Raw genomic sequence first — 22,885 nt, 5'->3', positions numbered from 1 at the left:
TTTAATGAATAGTTCTTACTTTTCTATATTTTAATTTTCATAAAATAATTATTAAAAATAAGAAAATATAAAAAGTTATTTAATACGTCAAAAATAAGCAAAAAATGAGTAGATAAAATAAAAATATACAATTTAATTTTAATATACTATTAATATTGTTGAATGAGTTTAAGTCTACCTCAAACTTGAAAAGTTAGTCGTATTCTTATTTACCTGATTACTTCAACAATATAGTATTTGTTATATTAATGACGAATTAAAATACCTATTAAATATAACTTTAAAATTTATCATACAAAAATTGGAAATGATATTCCAATTAATATAAAGTGAGATTCATAAATTTTTATTTGATTTGTTTATAAGTTGGAGAAGGCAGGGTGAGGAGTCCAAACACAGAAATGCTGTCTAATTTATTCCTATTAAGATCTAACATCTGACAGACATTGGAAACTGGAATGATAACAAGAATCCAACATACTACAGTACTTAGGAGCCGCAGACACTGATAACACTAATTAACCAACTCGGTTAACGCCAAATAAAACCACATTCTCTTCCTCTGGAGCACAAACGTGAGTTCAAGGGCATTTGGGTTTGCCCTTCTTGTTGACCTTGTCCCTGTAGCAAGGACATTCGTGCTTGTTCCCGTAAGTCCCAGAAGGAACACATTTGCAGTCTGCACAGCATATTCCACAGTACTTCATACACCTGTCCTTAACCCCTGCCGCTGAGCATCTGTCCGAGCACTTATTGCTGCAATATGCTGCCATCAACACACAAACCATATGTTTTTATGTATGTCACTTCTTCACAAAACAAAATAACATAGATCTCATTTTATACAATAGTAAGAGAATATCTTACATGAATCTTCATAGGCAACGGCTGGCTCCATGAAAGAGGAGCTTAGGAGCAGGGAACAAAATAGAAGGCTGACTAGGAGAAGCTTCATTTTGGTTGAGATGGAGAAGGAAGGAGTTTAGCAAATATGTCGGACGAAGTTTGTGATAGCATTTGCCAGAGCTAGCATGTATTTATATTGATTGATGAGTGGTCTTAATAATTAATAAAGTTGGTGACATGAATAAAGCAGACGGATGAGTAAGTGGGACACATAAAATAGTGGCAGAGTCGGTGATTATGTTTCAGGAATAAGGATGCGGGTGTTAAGTATATTTTTTTTTTAAATATATTTAAAAAAAAAATTAAAATACATGTACGATGACGATAATAATAATAAAATTAACTCATGCAACATTATTTATAATAAAAATTTACATACTACTTTTTCTTATCATTTATAAGGAATTTTATAAATGAAACTAATAGAAACTTAAATTTAAAACTAAAAAAGTATATGTTAAGTGTTAAAAGTGTATTAAGTTCAACAATATTACATGAAGATAAATTATCAGATTCTAAATTTTTTTTTAAAAAACTAAAAAATTAACTAATTAATGATTAAAGATATTTCATAGAAAATATAAAAATTATTTTTTATTAAAATATATAAAATTTAATATATTAATATTATTAAATGTTATAATTTTTAATACAAGTATATTATATATAAAATTTTTATCAAAATAAATTGTAACACTAATCACATATTAGTTAAAAAAATTTCTAAAAATAAAAGTAGTACAATAAATTTAATAAAAATATAAAACATAATAATTAATAATTAAATAATGACGTATGCAACAGATACAATAGACAGACGTATCAATATTTGGGTTTTTTTATTTAAATATTGTAAACTTAAAAACACATTCTTAATATATGATTTTTTAAAACTATTTTTCTATCTGGGGTGTGTTAGTCCACATGGCATTAGTTTTGCCAATGCGACTGGCAAAAATATTAAATTTTTATTTTTTAAAAAATAAATTTTGCAAAAAAAAATGCGAAATAATCAGATTGTGACATGCGTCAACATCTGCAAAATTTTGCAATATGATTAGCGAAATTAAATATCAGTTTTGCCATACAGAATACGAAACTCTCAGATTGTGACACGTGTCATGATCTGAGTGAATTTCACCATGAAAATTGCACAACTTGCAGAAATCTGACACGTGGCACAATTTTAAGTTATTACACAAATTTACCTTTATTAATTTTAATAACATAATTAAACCAAATCTAATTTAGATTTAGATGCAAATCATTACCACATTTAAAATAAAAATTAAATTACTAACCTTTCACTAAAAAATATTTTTTTTATTTACATATAAATTTAAATTACATATTAATTAAATAAATAAAATTACTAACATAATTAAAATTATTACATTATATAGTAAAAACTAGTATTATAGTTTTATAAATGTTACCGATCTCATATAATAATAATAATAGATTTATAAAATATCATGATTATATTATAATATAACATGTTATTGTACTATTGTAAAATATTATACTATTTTTAAAAAATAAGATTTCTCAATACAACATAATATAACAATTATTATTGATCATATCAAATAATATATATTTTTTATGTTATATAATTTTTTTTTGTAATATATAAAAAATAATGTTAATCTAAAAATTAAAAATATTTATGCCCATACATTTCAGTGTTTAAATTTTATTTAAAGTAAAAAAAAATTATTTGTAATCTCATTTTAAAATTGATTTAAAATGTTAAAATTATTTTTTAGCAATATTAATATTTATCATATATTTTATATAATTTGTAAATACTAATTTTTAAATAGAAATGCTTTTTAAAATAATATTAAATGTGAATGTTTGTAGAAATATTTTTGAACAAGCGTAATTTTAAGTATTTATTTTTTATTATCATGTTAAATATTTTTTACACATGAAATACTTTTTTATTTTATATTGATTTTAATCTTATTTTTTATAATTTAATTAAGATAATAAAATATTTATGGTTAATAATTGTAATATTTGTTTTTTAAAATTTTTAAAATATATTAAATTTAAAAATAAATATGTAATATATTTTTAATTATTCATTTAAAATAATTTAATTTAATTTAAAGATATTAATGTAATATACGAAAAATTTAATAGTAATTTGTATGTAAATATAAAAAATATTTTCTTGTATTATGTTACTATTTTTTTAAAATTTTAATGTAATCATAATTGGTATCTAATTATAAAAATTGTAATTATGTTAGTAATTTAAATTTATTTAATTAATATGTAATTTGAATTTATATGTAAATAAAAAAATATTTTCTAGTAGAATGTTAGTAATTTGATTTTTATTTTAAATGTGGTAATGATTTGCATCTAAATTTTAATCAAATTTGGTTTGATTATGTTATTAAAATTAATAAAGATAAATTTGCGTAATAGCTTAAAATTGTGTCACGTGTCAGATTTCTGCAAGTTGTGCAATTTTTATGACAAAACTCACTCAGATCATGACACGTGTCACAATCTAAGAGTTTCGCACTCTGTATGGCGAAACTGATATTTAATTTCGCTAATCATATTGCAAAATTTTGTAGATGTTGACGCATGTCACAATCTGGTTATTTCGCATTTTTGTGGCAAAATTTTTTTTAAAAAAAATAAAAATTCAATATTTTCGCCAACCGTATTGATAAAACTAATAACACGACTGACACACCCCAAACAAAAAAATAGTTTCAAAAAAACCATATATTAAGAATTTATTTTTAAGTTTACAATATTTAAATAAAAAAGTCCAATATTTGACACATATATAACACATACGTCAATAGTTTTGGCATATCCATACCTCAGAGTCGGTGGATTGTATGAGTCAGGAAGAGACAGACAGCCTGCAATGGTTCAGGCTCTTAGCCCACGCGTATACGAAGCACTCCAGTTCCTTCCTTTCCCTTTGTCTCATTCCGTTCCTCTCTTCTTCTACTTGACCAAAAAAAAAATTGTCAACTAATGTATCATAAGTATTTTTGGCTTTTTATTTTATAATGAAAGCTATATTTTTATTATTTCCATGCCCAACTAGAGATTTTCACGAAGCATGTGGATATTATATAATTTTAAGGTGAACTGCACCATATGCAGTTCTCAAATCCACCGTTCATTTATTTTATAGTGAAAAAAATGATAAGTAGAATAAAATATTAATGACTGGATTTGAAACCGCACCTTTTTCAGTTTAACAACATGAGTTCCCTCCCGAGCTAAGCTGACGGGTTATTCAAGTTAGCATCAGTAAACAACAGCCGCTGCAAAAGATGGAGCATCGGTACTTCAAAACAAAATACGATGAATCCCCAAGACTTGCCAATTGAGCATTAATTTTAGCAAATCTTATTCATATAGCCCGCAGTTGGCACATTTGGCTTCAATTTACCATGGGGAAAAACATCGCTTTATTCATCCAGGAGTTATAGAACGGTCAATTCAGCTCCTTTTCTTTATGTTGAAAAGGGTATTCCTAACTAGGACCTTGGTTCAAAAGGAATTTCAACGACCACATGAAAGTTAGTTTTCATCATATCTTATCTTATCATTATACTTTTACACACACGGATGTCTGATCGATGCAGCTCATTTAAGATGCTTCTTACTTTACACTCGTTGGATTTTCATCACAGGTAAGCAAAGTTGAGCATGCCAAACATTTGTAACCTCTATACACAAAACATACAAATTGTACATCAAGCTCCCATACTGTGGGACGGGCAGGGACGCAGATCATCAGAGTCATCCTTGGTATGGCCACTGGACGCTAATAAGTTGACCTACACAAATAAACAAAAATCAAATTTTTAGAAAACTGATTTCCCGCTTAGTAAAGTTCAAGTCGAATCTTTCATCCCTATCGTTTAGAATCCTCCAATGTGAGAAGAGGCATGATAAACAGAAACACAATATTTGTCTCGTTTTTGGACGTAATGGAAGTGAGTGAAAATAGAAAAATGAATTGCAAAAGAATAACATTTTACTATATACCTGCGAAAGAAAATGAAGGGCAAAATCTTAATAGTTGAATTATTCATATTTCTCTCTACTACAACTGTAAATCATACATTTTAGTTTTAAATATAGTAGAAATGTTTTTTACTAATTAATATTAAAGATAGTAAATGGAAACAAAAAATTTCTTAGAGAATCCTTTTAATTATATAACAAAAATATTGTTGACATAATTAAAATAAAAGATAAAAGCAATAAGATTGCAAATATTTAGTTCTTGAAAATGAAACTCGGTGGGATAAATTCGTAAAAGTAGTCTTTTCTTCCTCTATCAGCGGTATCTGGATGCCTCAATTTCTTGCATATAAGAATATATGGTACAAACCTTAACAATTTCAGACTTGGAGCCTGGCCGCATGTAAGCTGCTAACACGCTCATGTTGAAATCCTGTATACAACATTTAAAAGAAATAAGGAAAACTCAAATTAAAGTACCATGTACTAAATCTATTTCATAATAACAAAGGAAAAATAATAGAAATGCATTGTACAGAAGAAATGAATATAAAATAACTATTCCCTGCCTTTCAGCTAAGTATTTGAAACATACATATAAGTAATCCACCTAGACAATCACTTTTAATCATGTCAAGCTCACAGCAGGAAGGCAGGAAATTATTGGGGTTGTCACCGAGGAGAAAGAATCCAACCACAACTTCCTCCACATATTTTTGCATCAAAAGTAATTGCCATGTATAAATTAATCAAATCAGCAATTTCAAATCTTATGCTATGTATGGATCTTCTAGGAAAAGAAAACTCAAAAGGCATTTTTTCTCGTGTAGAAGGGTGACAAATATAGGTGACTGTTGCTATATTAGATATGTCATAAAATGTCCAAAAATGATAGTGAAAGACATCTAACTATAATAAGGGTCCACATTGTTCATAATCACAATAAGCCTGCTAGCTAGTGCTGCCTTTTCTTTTTACCAAGAAAAAGATGGAAAAAGCTGAAAAGAACTTACTCGGAAAGGATCACCCCTCAATGACTGAACAAACATGGAACTTCCTAAGCTTCTTCCCTGCATAAAAGTGCAATGGAACATAGATTTAACGAAGTGAAAGCAAAATAACCAGACATTAGTTCTCTGTGTTCCTTTTTAAGATGTCTTTTGAAATGTCACTTCTTCGATTGAAAACTACGGGAGGGAAATATACAGCTACGGTAGAATAGTGCAGACTAGCTTATGGTGCAGTTCTATCATGGTGCATTTCTTGCAATAACTGAATTTCAGATTTTTCTTTTATTTTTCTACAGATTTCTAAGAGATCTTTTCAAAAAAAGCAATCACTCCCCCCCCCCAACAAAAAAAAAAAGAAAAAACTAAAAAAGTGTTGTATCCATTATGTAGATTTATTACACAAATCTGGCCAGTAGTAAAGCACATCAAATAGATGATTGATTTACCTCCAGGGATATATCTCTCAGGCGCCTCCCTGTTTGAGCACAGCAAATACGGACAACATGTTCATCACAACTACCACTTATGATGTAGTCCCTCCCGTTCATGTAATAAGAACGGGTGTAATTTTGAGAACTTTCAGTGGGAGCTATATCAAAAACTAAGTGAAGCCTACCATCAACAGCGAGAAATTGTCTAACCTGTAAAAACTTACATGTCACTCTGGACTCTGGACACCAAAAGTATGTTCTCAAGATCAAATTTACCAAACAAGAAGAAAGACAGGCATGTATTGAATCAATTGAAGTTACTGTACTACGTAGATAACAAAAATCTGATGGAGACTGTTAATAGCTTTAAAAATGAACTAGATTTTGCATGGTGTGCGAGGCTTACTCCAGCAATTGCACTTCGCATGAAGTAACCAGTAACTAATAAACTACTGAGTGAAAATTACCTCATTATCAACTGCTGATGCAAGAATATATTGGTCGTCTGGAGAAAAGCAAACCATCACATTTCCTTTAGAGCTGGTTGCAGTAAAGCAAGGGTGTATTGGTTTTTGTCTCAGGTCCCACATCTTGACATCTTGATCAAATGATGAAGTGGCAAAAATTGATGGGGAATGATTAGCAAATTTGACTACATTAATATGCCCACGATGCATATCTGTGAACACTTGTAAGCGCTTCCCATTATTGATATCATACAAAGCAACATTTCTTGAGTAACCACTTGCAAGAAATAGTTCATCCGTAGAGTTAACATGAACAGATGTCAACTGGTCAAATTCATCGAAGGTAACACAACCAGAATTACCATATATGCCAGTAACTTTTCTTGGTATATGGTGGATGTCATACAATTTCAAGGAACCATTGTCAGAACCTGCTATAAGCTGATATGCAGCATGAAGAAAAGAATCAGAATTCTCCATCCAAACAAAATTCACTGAAGAATTATCTAAGGAACAGTAACTAAATACTAATTATTCTTAAAGCTGACAAGGCTGTACTAGCATTCTTGCAGAAAATCACAGTACACCACATCTCTCATTAAAAATAATTTGGCTTCTACAACGTTATGCATGACAAACAATATATCCTGCAAAGACTGATGTAGCATTTTGGAACTATCACTTCAATAATTGCTGATAAAATATATGCTTCCACTAGCATTCATCAGATAAGTTGCTAACCATAGTAAATATAATTTACCAAATTGCTTTTTATGCAATAATCACATACCTTTGAGGGATATTTTTTAAGCCAACAGAGACCCAAAACACTATTCATTGCTCCAAGTGATGGGATATAACTCACAATATGCTCATTCTCATGGTTTATGACAACCACCTCTCCATCCAAAGTTCCAAAGACCATCAAGCTGGAGTCAGATGGATGGTACTCAAACTGCCTTGGACGAAATCCCTTATCCAATTCACATCCTAATAGAGAAAGAGGATGCAAGAAAGGCCAAGTTGAAGACCCCAATTTAGCAGCAGAAAGTGACCTGGAATAAAAATATTGGGACTTTCCGGAAGGATATGATGACCTATGCTTAGGAGGTTGCCCCTTAATGTGGCCTGATTTTATTTCTCTCTTCTGTAAAATACTTACAACACTCTCTTTGTGCTTCCATCTGTACGGAAGATATTCAAAATGTTGAGAAAATATTCCAGTAGCTCTTTCCTTGTCCGTCTTTCTGATGGGCAAATTATCTAAAATTTTCAGATTTGGTAAGGAAGCTATCATGAATTCTCTGTAATGTTTCTCATAGCATATTGGTGATGCATGACGAGACATATACTTCATAGAAACATCAGCAATATGCCCAGTAAAAGCACCTCGCGATGACTCTTCTCCATCTTCATTCAGTGATGTAAACCACTAACATTAAAGATCAAAAAGGGTTTTGAAATTAGTCAAATTACAGCTTGGCTAATATGGACATAAGAATTTTTTTTAATTAGATGAATTATGTAATTGAATATTAGGCTTTTCACTATGTTTCTAAGTTCCCACACATTGAGTCATTCACTAAAGTTCCAAAATAAAATATGACCTCAAAAACAAAGTGGAAATGGGCAGAACAGAAAAATGTTAAACTTGTAACTGATGCGACAACTTCCGCATCCAAGCTATAATCATTACCACAAATTAATAGAATTCTATAAAACAACTGGAAAGGTATAAGATGCAAGCTGATGCCATAACCTTACAAGTCTAAACTTACTATAACTGTGATTGTTTTAGAACCCAAACTATTATCTTTTCACAAATTAATAGCATATTATATACAATAATTTACAACCATGAACAACATTTTTGCAAGCAAGAGGGAATTAGCCATTATTGTTCAATTATTGAGACCACTCTAAGGGAAATCAACTTGCAAGGTAAAAATGGCCAAGTTGACTACCTCATTCTGAAGAGGCACTAGTGAATTCCACACAGGAAAAACATCTGCCAACCAATATCTATTATGATGATTAGTAAAGTCAACTTCACTATCATCTGATGAATCCTCAACCATGCTTTGAACATCATGAGTTATAACCTCTTCATCAAAGGAATAAAAGTTTCTCAGGGGATCTTCAGCACTAAAGTTGGGATCTGTCAGTTCTGTTGTGTCCATGCAGGATCCACCAATAAAAGGAACTCTATCAAGTAGGCTAAATTCGGCAGTGCCATCTGACTTCCCACTGGATGAGACAAGAGATGGCCCAGCATCATTGCAATACTGCCAATATTGAAACCTTAGTTCAATCAAAGAAGGAAGTTTAGAGAGAGCTGCAACAGTTGTCCAAAGATTTGTAATCCGTGTTTCACACATTGAGATGCGCATTAGATTGGGCATGCAATTAAAACAGTCCTCCTGGAAACTAGTAAGGGAAGAACTGAAATCAAGATTAAGGGTGTGCATATGCATGAACTTGCCCATCAAGTTCAGCTTCCGGAAACGTGAACACCTCAATGTCAAAACTTGGCATGCCAAACCTCTTTGTGAGATATCCCTAATGATAAAATCCAACATTAGTTATGAACAGCAAAATATGCAACAAAAAACTAACGCACCAGAAAATGCATCCACAAAGGCGAGTTCTCCCAATAATGAATGAGCCACCTATGTTTTAGACTTCTAGGTAAATAAAAACCAATTTGGTATATATCATCAATACGAATGAATGACTTCAGGCAATTTATGTTAATTTGCCACTGTAAATGCAAAGTTAATCCTTAGTGACAAAAGAATCAGCATCAAGATAATAATGCCATGCTGCGCCCATTGATAAAAAAACCTTACACGGATTTTCATCTAATCACTTAAAATCCCAATCACATATCCAGTAAAATGAAGATTTTTTATTGTTCTGCATTTCCAGAATTCCAAATGCTAGAAATTCCATATTACCATATCGAATTTGCTTAGAAGGTGAAAATAAGGGTGACTAAACAACCAGAAATTATGTCATTCATATAAAGATAATCCATGACAAACACCATAATATACCGTAAGAAGTCTTTTCCAAATGACAGATCCTGTAGATCGACTACTCGAAGCTTTTGATTAATAGCACGCATCAATGATAATGCATATTCTCCATTTAACACACATGATGATTCATTACGTACATCAACAGCTTCTATTTCAGAAGTGTCAAGGTTCATGCACATGTCAAGAAGTGGAGCAATATCAATATCCTTTAGGTCATCAATTAAAATCTCCAGGTTGCACAGCTCTTGGCAAGACTTTTTGACCTCAGCCTGCACAATCATGGTCAGGTTTAGATTCTTACTCCAATGAATAGGATAAAGTAGAAAATGGAATACATTCACTGCCCTCTGAACTTGAGAGTCAATACATGAAAAAATGGAGTAAAAGGAAAAAGTATTTATGCTGTAGAATACAATTAAAAATTGGTTGACACCAATGTTTGATGTCAGCATGCATACCTTGTCCTTATATACTACATTAACCAGGACAAGCAAGGGAGCATTATTAGAAGGAAAACGCTAACTAGTACCCAAGGGGTAGGACATTGGTTAAGGAATCAAAAGTATTTTTTTTAATTCGAAAATGTAAGTACATCAATGCACTCAGCCCTGTAATTTCGAATGCATTCCAATTTGTTCTCCAAAAAAAACTTACTATTTGTTGATTCGTTGGTAAGACCCTTATTTTAACATAACAAATATGATGAAATAGCTTCCAGTGCTCTATCAGTAAATTTTGTGGCGGAAAAAAACAAACAGACCTTGAAAAGGCTTGACAAAATAGTAGAACTAGGCAAAACACCATGTCTCCTGCAAGAATCAACATACCTATAACCAAAACCAATATTAGATAATTAGAATGGAGACGAGAATACAGCGAAACGACAATAAGAGCCAAATAATGATTTCATTAGCCACTGCGGAAGCTATCAATTACGACGGCAATGAATTTAATCAAACAGCGTGTGCATAAACTAGCTCGTTTCCCATTGTTCATATTTTTCTTTCCAACACAAAATCCTGATTCAACAAGACAATGCCGAGGGAACAGGTGTGACAATTCAGTAGATTGTGCAAACAAATTTACATAATTTCCACGAGAAGGGCGATTTCGGTTGCGCACATCAAGTTCCCGATTCCAACAAGCAGCGTCCAATTCAATGGAAATTAAGAGCAAACAACCGAAACTAACCACCGGCCACATTTTACACAACCGAACGCAAGCCGGAAATAACAAAATATAAAAAAGATAAACACAAGCGCATTTTGATTTTGAGTTGATGAAGTGTACCTGTCTTCCAAGGTTTGGATGTCGACGACCATGGCGATAATCAACAGTTTCAGAAACCGCAGCGAAACCCGCAAATTTACACACCAAAATGGATAAGTGTACGTCACGATGCAAAGCACGGTATGATTCAAACAGTTTGCTACTTTTCTCTGCGTAATTTCGTTGATAAGTTTCTCTTTCGGTCTTAATGATTACTGTTCCTTTTTTTTTTCTTGGTCAAGACTCTTCCTGACTCCTCCATGGGTTTCAGTTTTTTTTACTTTGGGCCCATTCAATAATGTCTTTTGGGACTTGTCTAAGCCCAAAATGATAGAAGAGTACCACAGTGGGATGAGTCCATGTAAGCCCAAGTTGAAGCCCAATTGAGAAGGAAGTCAAGTTGCAAACGTCCGTATCATTCAGCATTGATTAAAAAATGTACCATTCAGTATTTCGTGGCCCAAAATATTAACAGATTGTGTTTCTTTTATAAACAGTTTAATGTGTGTTTAAAGATATATAATAAAAAATAATAAAATTTTAAAAATACAATATTTAACATTATTAATGTATTCAATTCTTTAATTTTTAATTAAAATTTATCGTCTATAAATTTTTACTATATGTTATTGGACACGTATAAAAAAAGAAGCAGAAAAAATATGATATCTGATGAAAACAGAATCTGGGACAATTGCAATTGGATTTGTGAGTCAAATGGCGTCATATTTTTTAATTTAAATTTTGATGGAATTATTAGTGAGAAAGTAAAAGTTTCCAAGGGGAAAAATGACTGATTAGGGTTTGGGAGTGTTTCATGAGTCATTTTAATCAATTTTAAATTTAATTAGTAATTTTATTAATTTGTTTAAAGGTATTGAATAGATAAATTTATTTCTTTAGCTTGTAGTATTCCTTTTTATACGCTACCTGAAACAGTATTTAAACTTATAACTTGTTATTATTTTCTCTACTTTTATCTTTAAAAAAACATTTATTTGTTTAAACCAACTAATTTAACTATTAATATTATTTAACATTTCTTATTCAATAAGCTGACTTCACAGTAATTTTCAACTAAAATTATTTTTCAAAATTTAAGCAATTTATCATTTAGTTTTGCAAGATATGACATTTTTAAACTATAATTGACTCTTCTTTTTCTTTCTTTCAAAAGAAAAACAAAAACAAAACCTAGTACATTTTTATATAGTGTTATTTTATATTTAGAGCACATTCTGCTGTTCAATGTTGTAGGTTCAAAGGAAAGACAAAGATCACCCTAAGTCAACAACTGAATACGAGAAACTATGTGAAAATGGTTTCAAAATGCCAACTAAAGCAGCAGATGTAGCCGTTGGTGGTTTTTTTTTTTTTTTTTTTTTTATCTTCAGTAAGTCTTCTGAACAATTATTATATAGTAACCTCCTTACAAGATAATATTATTAATTAAAAATGAATTTTTGATATCGGGTACCCTTCTCTAATTAGTTAATTGTGCTCCGGGCCATGGTGATCAGTTACTGATAAAAGAAGAACAGATTTACTAATATCAATTTTTAAAATTGATTTTAAATATTTAATATATAATAATATCTTTATTATTTTAAATTACATAAACTTAACCCCCCAAAAAATCATATGAAATAAGTAAATTAAGGTGCAAAAATATTTGGTCATGAAGAACACTAAAAAAACATAATCTTTTAACAAGTGTTTTTTTAATATATTTTTAATTATTAGATAAATTTTATTTTAAAAAATAAAAATATGAAGAAACATATTAAATTAAAAGTAAAAATATTTTTTAAAAAACTTTGCCCTTACAGTAATCTTACCTGATAACCTGAAAGATACATGTGGTGTAAAAAAAATTAGGAATGGAAAAAATTGAAATTTATGTAAATTTTGTAAAAACTCTAATTAATAATTAAAAAACTGCATTAAGAGAGTTTCTTGCTATCCTTTCTCATTTAGGCATTATTAAGTGCGAGATTAAAACTTTCAAATCTAAATGCCCAAATATGTCCCTGAAGAACCCAACCACGTTGGCCCCATATTTTGGTCATTATCAGACTTGACAGCTACACAACTTGAAAAAATAAGAGAAAAGAAAGAAGAAAAAGTTGACCACCTCTTACTTTTTAATGAGATCTTTTCTCCTTCCTCATCTTCATACTCTTCTTCGAAGATTAGTTGTAAAGCTGAGCCCACCACTGATCACACACACCCATCAACAACACCAGCCATTTTAACTACGTTCTTACATGAAGGTGCTTATCTCTGATCCCTCCATGTCATTATATTTTTCTTTATGACCCAAAACCTCTGCTGCACGTGCTGTGGCTCTTAAAGAGGAAGATTGCTGGCAAGACCAAAGAAAGTAGCTTACGGTTTGGGACCCAAAGAGAATAGAACCTGCTTTATTGTATCGGCTAATTCATAAATTATTACGTTACACTGCTACATAGCACAATATAAGCAGAACATGGTCTTTCTTTTTTGCTATTCTAGTCAAAACATGAAACATAGTAGCAACAAATGGGAAAGAATATTTTAACAGGGCAGTTTGAAGAACTAAGTAGCACCCATCTTACCAACTGGGAGAGTGTGACAACCACCATTTTAAAAATAAAATAAAAAAAAAAGAGTGTAATGAGTGAGACTAGTAGCATGTGAAATCTCCTGAAAGAACATTTTGTAATAGTAACTATACTTGTGAGAACCCTCCTTCACAAGATATCTTGAGAAAATCCCCATTAGCCAGTTTAGATCCTTTTGTGAGGATATAGCCATACTTGTTGAATTCACAATTGACAATTGATATGCACTTTTTCAACATGATTTGTGTCCATTTGTTTTAAACCTTGATAAATTTGATTTTGGATGGCGGTTATATATAATTTCATTAATCTTAATCACATATTTTACATTAGAGCGTATGTAATGATGTAGAAGATTATTTTTGGTATAGTAGATTACTAAACCGGCACTAACTAAGATAAATGATTGTTGGATGTATAATATGATCATACGATGAGATGTGTGGATAATTTAAACCGTTGAAAAAGAATCACAATACAATAACTGATCATCAGTACAATATAAACATAAATATTAGTAACTTGCATAGTACGAGTCATGCATATATTCTACAAATATTGTGGTTAGTGAGAAGTCAATTAATGGCCAACAATGGTTGGTACAAGCTAGCCTAATTGTCCTAATTCCAAGTATTCAACGACTATAATTAGGCCTTGAACCTGTGTGATGTTGTCACAAAACTCACAGGAGTAAAGTTTCAATTGATTATTAAACTATAAGATCTTGCGGTAGATAATTATTTAAGTCAGCAGTTGAAGAGGTCTTCGAAAAGAGTACAGAAAGTTAATCAACTTATGCACACCCATCAAATTATAGTTAATAATTATATGCCTAAGCTGGACTCAATTGGATCACTTATGGTTCATATACATTCTAACTGATAGTGACAATGTTTGAGGGGTTTAATTAAGTTTATGAGAAAAGTGGAAACTATTAATGCAACTTTGCAAGTAGGAGGGTGCAACATCAAATCCAATTGAATGGGAACTGGAAATAAAAAAAAAAAACATTACGTCGATCTTCTACTTTTCGAAAGTAATAAACAAAAATATATATAGAAGATGAAGAAGGGAAAGGTTGATGGGAAGAGAATGCCTTTGTCGATAAGGAACAACAATTTTGTCTACTGCATACAGAAAAATAGGATTGGCCCACTAATCAGTAATCATTTCATTTAGTTGAAATTCTGGAGGCCCACACCTTTATGATAGTCTGAGTTTGAATATGATGCAAACGCCAGTGATAGTGAATTAATATATATAGTAGCACTTTTTAATTGGGGTCAGTATGGCACTTGGGTGCTTGTTAGCAAAATAGGGGTTCGGAGACTTTTTTTGTTTTTGGATGATGGGGCAACATTCTGAATCATAACTGATATTTAATTTAACTCACTGGCCCTACTACTGAAGTGTATAGTAGAGACTCGAGAGCAGCAATTAAAATCCAAAAGTGCTTCTCAGGAACCACAATAGATGCCAGTTGATACACAACAGAATCTCATCATGAATTCCTTATATATGTTTAATCATTGCTTTTTTTTGTTTGCATGTTTTTAGTTATATTCAATTTCCATGATGATTTCGAGTCCAGTTTAAAAAATAAAACCTTGTAGAATATAATACATGTTGAAGAAGTGCATATTTGAATCCATATCTGAATATGATTTGAGTCAATATGATTAATTTATAATAATATAAACACATTATATAAAACTTCAAACTCTTTTTCAAGGAAAAATTAATTCTACAAAACTAAATTTATAAACACCCATCAAACAGTGTCATAGCCTTGTCCGTCAAATCTGTTAGTTAATTAAATCAAATCACACTCCATCTAAAAATTGTATCTTTTTGGAATAAAGAGCAGGCGAAGAACCAAGATAGATCGAGTTGTATGCAGAGCCTTTGGTTTGGAGAATCTTAAGATTTTGGTTGGGAGATTTTCTGAGTCTCTTATTGGTTGGATGCACCGAAAAGGATAAAGTTAAAACGCGTTGATTTGGGCCCCAACGGCACAAAGAACAAAAGCTCAACTGTTCACTGTTCTTCTTTTCAATGGTATGAAACCAATTCTTCTGGTTAAACTAGTCTTAAATGTGGAGAATTGTCGACTTAAACCTATAAATAAACTAATGAATAAATAATTGAATATTTTATATCGTAAATATAGCTTAATAACTGAGATAATATAAAGAAATTCAGAAAAAGCCAACTTTAATTTTTCACTTTTTTTTCATTTTTATTTAAAACTTGTTTGTAGTGTATTGAGGATAGTTTACTAAAATAACCAGGAAAGTGGAAAAATACTATTTTGATAAAATAATTATTCTAGGAAAGCGGCGAGCATAAAAAGAGTGACGCTGTAATGGAAGGTGAAGAGGTAATAATAGAAGCGACAGAAAATATTAAGTGCACGTGGATGAGTGTTAATTCCTTCAAATGCAAGTTTACAAGCATATGATTTACAAAACAATTTGATTGCAGAAAATTAAAATTAAATTATTTTGATTTCAATTTAATTTTAATCAATATTACATTTGCCAAAACTCAGCAAACGCACGCTAAAACTTAATGAAATTTGACTGAATTTTATAATTTATTTCTTAAATTTTATTGGCAATGCGTTGTCGGAGTTAAATTAGGTGGTACGGATGTTGATAATACAGATTTAGAATGGGAGTTCCATCCAATAAGAAAAAGGTGAAGAGGAGCGAGTATGTTGGAAATAAAAGGTGTTAAGGTACTAGAAAAGAATAACATGTACATGTTCTCATAATTTAAAGAAAGAAAGAGAAATTGACTATTATGGAAGGTAAAAAGGTTAAGCCATAAAATAAGGGAATGTAACTGTCAGAGAACTTCAGAAAATTAGAAAACTGAAAATTTACTTAGATAAAGTAAAAAAGGCGATTGAGTAAATGTTTAATTGAAGGAAATAGAAAATAATATTTTATATAAAATGTTTTTATCCGAATAGTATAACTCAAATAGAAAAGACTAAGAATTTTATTTTTTTTACATAATCATAAATTGTTATAATCGCAACCAATAACAATACAACACATGCATCTTTGTAAAAATAAAATAAGTACATAACAAAGGTACAAGTGGTCGGAATCACATAATCCATCTCATCTCATGTCACCTAAAAATTTCTCTTTATGTAAACAAGAACAATCACAAAGAGTTTCACAATTTTAACCCTAAACAGGTAATAAATAATCAACTCTCGTAAAAAAAATGGTAATTTTCTAGGAAATTCTGGGATCCTCCGTCCGGTGTCTTTATCAAATTTCAACAATTGAACAATTCAAGGAAAGAATCGAAGGTGCAATCCTCTTTGTTGCGTGAATCACTAAGAGCTTGTTTGGTCTTAGTGTAGTTGATCATGGCGACCTTCCTTGGGCATGGGGACCATTGCTATACGTCAATTACTATATATATTAAAACAACAACGAGTCGATGTTAGAAAGTGGACATGAGGAAGGAGTATGAGTTTTATTTGGCGGATAAGAGACAAAAACTCGCAGAAATTGCAGGTTTGCCAGAGACAGTGATGATGATGGAAAATGGTGGGCAAATTCCACCTAATGATCGGGTGAAAAACATTGTTCTCTTAGAATCAGCTGTAAAAATGTCTTCAGAATTGGAGTTAGCATCCATGGTTTGATGGGTGTTGTTTAGTTTACACACAAAAAGTAGAGGCCATTAAACCGCCATGACAAGCAACAAGTTTTGAAGCGGATTTGTCATTTGAATAGTGGTGGGAGGACCTTTGGAAAATCCAAGTTTGTTTTATTTTTATTTGTAAAGAACGATAGATCATTAAATTAGTCATCATGATTACAAGTATTAAATTTTAATCCTCAAAGTTTTTTAATTTTTTGTTAACCCATAAATTTACAAAAAAGTTATTAAATTTAGTGTTTTTTTAAATTTTTTAATCGTTATTTTATCCAGAAATAAAATAAATTTTTAAAAGCTAAAACATCTTACTTATGCAAATTCAAAGACAATAGAGGGGTTGACTTAAAATCAAGGAAAAAACAACCATACAAAAACAAATGTTATAGCTACTATGAGAAAAATATGTACTACAAGAAGATTGAACTTCTGTGTACCATGTGTTTTTTTTTTCCAGCCTTGACTTGTTTTTGGATTTTAATTTTTCTATAATTTTATGATTAATTTATTTTTTTATCTCTTTAATTTAGTCATGTTTAATAATTATTTATTATTGATATTTTTTAAATTTTTTAAAAAACCAAAAGTCTTGTAATGCGCTTTTATTCACTTATTCATAAATTTAACTTTAATTTAATACTACATGTAACATACAAAAAAGACTATTATAAATTTATCTTTAAATATATATATTAAATTATTAAAAAAAAATAAAATATATTTTATGTATAATTATTTTATACATAGATTCTATAAGAAACACCTTGTTTTAAAAAATAGTGAATTGTTTTTTATGGAAAAATAAAAAATATATAATAAATAAATATTTTAAATATAATAATTATTAATTATTAATATTTTTATATACTGTGATTTTTAAATATAATTACTTATTTAATGTATGAACAAGAAATTGGTTTATTTATTATTGTAGATATTTAAAAACATATTAAAATTTGTTGAAACAAAAATATTTTTATTTATTTTAATGAATTAATTTTTTATTTATCATAAAAAACACAGTATTTGTATGCTTGTTTCCGTCAATAAAATATAATTGATTAAGATGAGTTCGACCATGGACTCTGCATCCCCATGCTCTCAATTCTCAAGTCTCAAAGCACTTGAATTTTCGTACCTGTTTTTATTTAAAGTAATCAGTTAATTGAAATATGATTGTTTAATGTCTCATGAGTTAATAAAATATAGATATTATTTTATAAAGTTATCAAAAATATATTAGTTAAAGTATAAAACAATATAGTCATTTAATGTCAAATATAACACAATAAACTATTTTACAGTCCCTGTTGCGGAACTTCATAGCATTCTCACAGCTTTACGGAGCCATGTCTTGTTATAAAAGTATAAATTAGCATTTCTTTTATAGAAATTTATCACTAAAAACTGGCTAAAATAAACTGTACACTTAAACAAGTAAGTTTAAATAATTTTATTATTATTTGTAAATAAATTTAAGGTAATTTAGTGTATAATAAAAGAATGTTTCTCCTAAAGAAAATTGATGGGAAAATTTAATATAAAATTTATAAATCCTTATAAAAGCTATAAGGATGACTTTCTTTCGGTCAAATATGAATTTAGAAACAAAATAAAATTACAATTTAAATAAACTATACAGGTGGGACTATAATTAAACTAGATTTAAATTAATTTATTATAATTCTAAAAATGCAAACGTATTTTTAAATAGGCGCTTAGTTTCCTCTTATAAGGATGATTGTTTTTGCGATATTTTCAATTATGAGCTTTTGGCAATTATTTTTAAAACTTTAGATAATAACATGGTATGATTTAGATGAAATTGTATAAAAGAGCTTAATGTAATAAATATTAATCCTACATGGGTATCAAATTAAAAAGAAAAGAAACAAAATATTCGGCAGTAGCAACTTGCAACTAACCAAAAAGAGCTACTTGTATATAATATTATCACACCCTTTCAGCCTTCCCATAAAGCAGCAAAATACCATTCTCTCTCTCTCAACAGAAACCGTACGCCCACAAACCCACTCACTGCTCAAAACTAAAGTCACCCCATCGCCTTCACTCACTGCCTCCCACTCTTCCAAAGCCGTTTTTTCCACTCACACACTCTCTCTCTCATTCAATCTATATGCATCTATGAACCTCTCTGCCTTTGTTTCTCCACTCGCTCCCTCTCCCTCTTCTATCCCCTCGTTGTAGCATTTCCTCACTGCTAGTGCTTCTAGAATTTCATTCTTCACCTTTTTCCCTTTCGATTCTCTCTCTTACTCTCTTTCCCAAATGGAAGAGAAACGGGGTTTCTTCTCCGCTCTCAAGGAGGAAGTGGTTCGGGGCCTCTCTCCCTCTCGTTCTCGCTCCAAAAGCCCAGCCCGAACCGTCTCACCCTTTTCGGGTCTCCTCAGGAGGAAGAAGCATCACAACACCCCTAACCATGACTCCTCCGTCGCAAGATCCGCTAGTTTGAGGCCGTTGGGGGAGACACTAACGCCTCTCATCGAGGGACCCGACCCGGACGGAGCAGAAAACGGGGATCCGAAGAGAATCAGGTCGGGTCTCGGGCACTGGATGAAGGGACAGCTTTCACGTGCCCCCTCTGTGTCTTACAAGAGGTCTGATCTGAGGCTTCTTCTGGGTGTAATGGGTGCGCCACTCGCTCCTCTTCACGTCTGCGCCACCGACCCTCTCCCTCATCTCAGCATAAAGGACACTCCCATTGTGAGTTCTCAGTTCTCACACATACAAACCCCAAATTTCCCCTTCTTTGAAACATCCTTTGGTATTTTGCTGTTTCTTCTGTACTTTAGAGTGAATGAAGTTTTTCCCCTTTTCTCTCACTCGGGGTTGTGTTTTTCTTTCTTTGGATGCATGTGGTTTGGATTTTTGGACATTTTCTTCTCACTGTCTTGTTACGAAGTAGCAGGTGATGAGTGTCTTTCTCTTGGGTTAACTTATCTGGTGTTTTATGCAGCTTGTCGTTTTTCGATTCTGTGTAAGATTCAGTTTGTTTCGGATGTTGCAATTTCTGGTTTTATCTCCTGTTCTACGTGTTAGGCTGAAATGGTTAATCAGGGAAATACTGAATCACGCGCCTCCTTTCTATAATTTCAGTTTTAAGAGTGGCTACTGAGAAATAACGCTTTAGAACAGAGTTCAAAAGCTTCTTTAACCCGATTCAATTAGATGTGATAATCTTATCTTAGTGGCTAAAATAATCTATAACTGTGTTTGTTAAGGGGGACCATCTTATTTTTTAAAAAATGAAAAAAATAAAACGTCATTTTCTTTAATTTTGTAAAATTCTATTAGCTAATGTTTTTTTTTTTGTTCGTGGGTACCCTTGCAGGAAACTTCATCTGCCCAATACATATTGCAACAGTACACAGCAGCGTCTGGTGGGCTGAGATTGCAGAACTCTATACGAAATGCATACGCAATGGGAAAGGTCAGAATGGTAGCCTCTGAATTCGAGACTGCAACTAGGGTAGTGAAGAACCGGAATGCCTCTAGGTGTGCAGAGTCTGGTGGATTTGTGCTCTGGCAAATGAATCCTGACATGTGGTATGTAGAGCTTGCTGTTGGGGGAAGCAAGGTTCATGCTGGCTGCAATGGCAAACTTGTTTGGAGGCACACGCCTTGGCTTGGTGCTCACACGGCAAAGGGACCTGTGAGGCCTTTGCGGCGTGCACTTCAGGTTGGCCTCGCCATTTATTTTCATTTGGTGTTATGTTTCCTTTTTGTCTCCAATTTCTAAAAGTGTGTATATTCATTTAATTAGGGTCTTGATCCTAGAACCACTGCCAGTATGTTTGCTGATGCCAGATGCATAGGAGAGAAGAATATCAATGGTGAGGACTGCTTCATCCTTAAGCTCTGTACTGACCCAGAAACATTGAAGGCTCGAAGTGAGGGACCTGCCGAGATCATAAGGCATGTCTTGTTTGGCTACTTTAGCCAGAAGACTGGACTTCTTGTTCACATTGAGGATTCCCATCTGACTCGCATCCAATCCAATGGGGGTGATGCAGTTTATTGGGAAACCACAATCAATTCATTCCTTGATGATTATAGGCCTGTGGAAGGGATCATGATTGCCCACTCAGGGCATTCGGTGGTAACTCTTTTCAGGTTTGGGGAGATGGCAATGAGCCATACTAAAACAAAAATGGAAGAGGCCTGGACAATCGAAGAGGTGGCGTTCAATGTTCCAGGTCTTTCAGTAGACTGCTTCATTCCCCCTGCAGATTTGAGAACAAGTTCTGTCAGTGAAGCTTGTGAACTTCCTCATGATGAAAGAGGAAAGAACTCATTAGCAGTACATAGGGCCAAAGTTATTGCACTGGAGAAATCGCATAATTGCAGCATTGATAACATGATATGGAAGATGGAAGTCTAAGGACGGTGGTAGGATCAATTCGTGGCAATTGTTAATAGCAGTCACTAGTTTTTGACTACTAACGTTTAGATGTTAGAGTAGGTTCGTTGTGAAAGTTTGTTATATGCCTCTATATACTCTGTAAATAGAGCATAAAAATTCACGGGTATTATGCGGACCCGAGTGAATGTTTATACTCGATGCAGAATCCAACTATGGAGTTGGAGCTCGTTTTTCCACTTCGGAATAGAGCAAATGGAGGTTAAAATTTTAGTTTACCTTCCATAAATGAGGGCGGGCGGTGAAGCTTTGGTATAGTGGACCCTTTAAACTTTTGTTAATTAGTAACTTTATGTAAGTGTCGATGGTGGTAATATTAAAGAGTCTACCATCGACCACAGCCAGTTTGGCGCTAACAGCTTCTACATGGTGTGGAAGTTGTGTTTGAAAAGGTGACGAGGGTGTTTTTGATAGCCTAGATAACGGAGTAGGGTTACAGAGACAACACTCAGTCTTAATTGATGTACCCAACATCTCATGTTTCTGTTTTGTGTTATGATGCTATTTTGTCAGTGCTCCTGATAATTAAACTGTCAGATAATGAATGCTCTTGATAGATATTTCATTGTTTCTTTTAGAGTAGGTTGGTTGTAAATAGTAATCGCAATTTAGCGTGTTTAGATTTCCGTTTAACTAGAAATTTAATGCACGTTTGGGCTGTAAAAAATCTTCCTTTCACGACATGCTTAATGGATTTCCAACGAGTAACTGGACTTCAGAGCATAATGGTATATTAGATATATTCTCCAAATATCAAATGATAAGAGTTTTAACGCAGTTTCATTTCAAATGATTTATGTGTTCTGTTTTTATTATTAAATAACTTTTTACCTTTTTTTCCTCTCTGATTATACTTGTTAATTAAAATGTTCATATCGAAAATGTTCAGTCAATGAAAATAGCGAAACTCCCGGGAAGTTGTGTTCTCGACGCAATTTAATCGAGTTTTATCTTGATATATTAAAAGTGTAAACGAATGAGGATCTTGGAACTCTCAAATTATTATATTGTGAAAA

At 31.9% G+C, this 22,885-nt stretch overlaps 2 protein-coding genes across 5 annotated transcripts; one reads left to right on the top strand and one right to left on the bottom strand.

Moving 5' to 3' along the window:
• Positions 1 to 322: 322 nt before the first annotated feature.
• On the bottom strand, positions 323 to 11,349 carry LOC113871980. Of its 4 annotated transcripts, XM_027509093.1 has the most exons (13): positions 11,163 to 11,349; positions 10,633 to 10,699; positions 9,888 to 10,141; positions 8,796 to 9,390; positions 7,622 to 8,263; positions 6,832 to 7,272; positions 6,380 to 6,574; positions 5,937 to 5,993; positions 5,294 to 5,356; positions 4,135 to 4,733; positions 3,758 to 3,888; positions 868 to 1,026; positions 323 to 766 (listed from the first exon to the last, which is right to left on the bottom strand). In XM_027509093.1, the coding sequence occupies exons 1-10, from the start codon at positions 11,192 to 11,194 to the stop codon at positions 4,650 to 4,652; spliced, it is 2,430 nt and encodes an 809-aa protein (XP_027364894.1). In that variant the 5' UTR covers positions 11,195 to 11,349; the 3' UTR covers positions 323 to 766; positions 868 to 1,026; positions 3,758 to 3,888; positions 4,135 to 4,649. The 4 variants fall into 4 exon arrangements, with proteins under 4 accessions (XP_027364894.1, XP_027364897.1, XP_027364896.1 ...); XM_027509096.1 differs by lacking the exons at positions 323 to 766; positions 868 to 1,026; positions 3,758 to 3,888; positions 10,633 to 10,699; positions 11,163 to 11,349 and adding an exon at positions 9,681 to 9,801 and having other exon boundaries at positions 4,347 to 4,733; positions 9,888 to 9,971; XM_027509094.1 differs by lacking the exons at positions 323 to 766; positions 868 to 1,026; positions 3,758 to 3,888; positions 6,380 to 6,574 and having other exon boundaries at positions 4,575 to 4,733; positions 11,163 to 11,263.
• Positions 11,350 to 19,404: 8,055 nt separating this feature from the next.
• Positions 19,405 to 22,422, top strand: LOC113872434. The gene is made up of 3 exons (XM_027509980.1): positions 19,405 to 20,152; positions 20,781 to 21,128; positions 21,213 to 22,422. Exons 1-3 carry the CDS (start codon positions 19,718 to 19,720, stop codon positions 21,828 to 21,830), a joined length of 1,401 nt encoding a protein of 466 aa, XP_027365781.1. The 5' UTR covers positions 19,405 to 19,717; the 3' UTR covers positions 21,831 to 22,422.
• The last annotated feature ends 463 nt before the right edge of the window (positions 22,423 to 22,885 follow it).

The sequence above is a fragment of the Abrus precatorius genome, unplaced genomic scaffold, assembly GCF_003935025.1.
Source record: "Abrus precatorius isolate BTA unplaced genomic scaffold, Abrus_2018 Scaffold7, whole genome shotgun sequence".
NCBI lineage: Eukaryota > Viridiplantae > Streptophyta > Magnoliopsida > Fabales > Fabaceae > Abrus > Abrus precatorius.
Note: the sequence above shows the minus strand (reverse complement) of the source record. Positions and strands in the feature narration are given on the sequence as shown.